Source organism: Plectropomus leopardus, unplaced genomic scaffold (assembly GCF_008729295.1).
Source record: "Plectropomus leopardus isolate mb unplaced genomic scaffold, YSFRI_Pleo_2.0 unplaced_scaffold23105, whole genome shotgun sequence".
Classification (NCBI taxonomy): Eukaryota; Metazoa; Chordata; class Actinopteri; order Perciformes; family Serranidae; genus Plectropomus; species Plectropomus leopardus.
The window spans coordinates 1-2,727 of record NW_024625054.1 but is presented as its reverse complement, the minus strand read 5'-3'; the positions used below and the strand labels follow the sequence as shown (position 1 = coordinate 2,727).

Here is a 2,727-nt window from a genome sequence, read left to right as displayed (position 1 = left end):
ATTATTATTATTAAAAAAAATTTAAAAAGAAAGTTTAATGCAAAAGTTGCATCAGGAAGAAAAACTTTTTATGTGTGGAAAATAATGAGTAAATATTTTGGAATCAGATAACTGTGATTCCACTGCAAGTTAAATGATATTAAATCGAATTATTCTACAATGATGAGTTCAGCCCTTTAACAGAATGATATGCTTTATTAAACAATTTTCATACCAAGTTATCATCTTTAATGGACTGCTTCACAGGCGAAAATCGTGGACCCTTCGACAGGAGAGCTGGTGCCTCTCGGGCAGTTGGGGGAGATTATGATCAGAGGCTACTGTGTGATGTTGGAGTACTGGAGAGACGAAGCCAAAACAAGAGAGTGCATCACCAAAGAAGGATGGTATAAAACTGGGTGAGTGAAAGGTTGTAGAAAAACATCAAATTTAATTCATAAATAAATATGTGCAAATGTTAAGTATTTTATGATTTGATTAAATTAGAGGCTTTACTTTTTCGAGTCAGTCAGTTTGCTCGAAACATCTAAATATCTACAACTGGTCTAAATAATAATTTACTTTGTGTTTCAGAGACATTGGCAGCATGGACGGGTACAGTTACTGCAAAATCGAGGGCAGAATTAAAGACATGATCATCAGAGGAGGAGAGAATATTTATCCCGCGGAGATCGAACAGTTCCTGCACACACACCCCAAAATTAAGGAGGCCCAGGTGAGCTGAGACACTCAGCGCTCAGAGAGCATGACATAAACATTTTACTTTGTTAAGGAGAATTAAAACATATTTTGCACAGAGCCCCAATTCAAGTATTACGTGTAAAAGTCCATTCATTGATCTGATGAAGGTCTGCTGCTTACTTAACCACAACACTAAATTCATTTTCCATTTGAATACAGTTTTCCAAAGTGTTTTTGTTTTATTTTATTTTATATAAGTTTTTTGTAATAAAAAAACACTGTGGATATTTTTTTAATGGCAATTAATTTTATTTATTTATTTTTTAAATAGGTTCTCCAAAAGATAAACAGTATGGAGTAATTCAACACAAGATGACTTATTGCAGTATTTGGTGAAGAACAAATAACATAGCAAACAAAACAAATTTTAGCAAATATACAGTAACTGTCAACCAAAGTAAAGTAAGACGAGTCAATTAAATAATGTGGAAAAAAGAAAGAGACACAAAATTTAAACAAAATGCAAATAAAACATAAACGAGGCATCCCATTTATGTATTTATTAAGAAGGTTAGGAATATTTTCTTTTTTTTTTTTTTTTTTACATTAATTAACCATTCAACAGATGCAGGTTTCCAATCAGGGTCAATTTTCCGTAATTTTTAAAATTATTTTAAATGAAGTTATTTCATTTGCTGAAGCAACCTCATTTAACTTTATTTTTTGCGATTTTGTACAACAGGTAAGACCATATGAAAGGCCCGAGGGAGATTAAATTTGAGTTTAACTCTTAAAAGTAAAAGCAAGATTAAATTACATCAGAATAGCTTAAAAACAATCACAGTAGTCTATTATAACGGACATATTTACCTTTCTGCTACCTGTAGGTCACAAACAAGACAATGGATGTTACAGTGAAGGGGGAGGCACGAATTTTAAGAACTGTTAACTAAGTTGTAGATCGAGATTATTATTAAAATAAGAGTATTTTATATTTCTGGAGGTGTTTGCTATGTTTCTGTACACAGTAAGGGTTGCACTTTATTTCTCCTGCTGCAGAGAAACATGTTTTGTTTCTCGTCAGGTGGTCGGAGTTAAAGACGCACGTATGGGTGAGGAGGTTTGTGCCTGCATCAAACTGGTAGATGGAGAGGAATGCACCGCAGAGGAAATCAAAGCTCACTGCAAGGGACAGGTGAGGCCGCTTTTAATATTTCAGAATGACGTGGATTTCTTAAAAATAATTGATCTCCCTGTTGAACATGTTTAACTAACTCTGCTTTCTTTGGTCCTGTCAGATCGCTCACTTCAAGATCCCTCGCTATGTACTTTTTGTGACCAGCTATCCGCTGACTGTAACTGGGAAGGTAAGGGCTCGTTTTCCTGTAAACAACAGACAAACAAGGTTTATTTACCGCTTTTTAATAAACACCCAGACATAGAAATAATCTGTGATGAAAGAGGCAAAGACCAACACAAGAACATCAACTCCCCTCTGTTTCTTGTGTTTCTCTCACGGGATGCAGTTTAACATAATTTACTGTAAGAAAGGAAAGGGAGGGAAAGGGAGCTATTAGCTGGTCTGCACGCACACAGCGTCCTGTTAGGTGAACCCAGAAGGGCGGAGGACCTTGTCCCGAAGCAGCATATCAGATAAACCGGCCCCTCGATCTGAAACTCCTTAAGTTCATTTCACTTTATTTACAATCCGTTCAGCATGAACAGTGCTCTTCAGGGAGTCCTGGGTGTAAAAATAACACAGAGCGTCACAGTGAAGAGCCTGTGGATATTTTTCCCTTATTACATGAGCCGACTCCAGATTCGTGACAGCGTGAGGCACCTCTGGGCACGCTATTTTATGTGGTTTTATGTGGTTTTCAGCAGTTTTTTGGTGATGTCATATTTTGCTAATTTTCGCCATACTATAGTACATTTTTGAAGTTTTTTTCAACATTATTATTATTATTATGGTGTTTTTGGCGTTTTTTTGCAACATTCTGTGCAATGGCGTGTCTCGGCATGCTATAGTATAAGGTTTTCAGCTGT

At 35.9% G+C, this 2,727-nt stretch overlaps 1 protein-coding gene across 1 annotated transcript; it reads left to right on the top strand.

The window, feature by feature from the left end:
• Positions 1 to 246: 246 nt before the first annotated feature.
• LOC121966103 (medium-chain acyl-CoA ligase ACSF2, mitochondrial-like) lies at positions 247 to 2,048 on the top strand (the record flags this gene model as incomplete). Its single annotated transcript, XM_042516204.1, has 4 exons — positions 247 to 398; positions 574 to 715; positions 1,766 to 1,876; positions 1,980 to 2,048. Coding segments are annotated over 4 exons (474 nt in total), but the record flags the coding sequence as incomplete, so codon positions are not given.
• Positions 2,049 to 2,727: the final 679 nt, after the last annotated feature.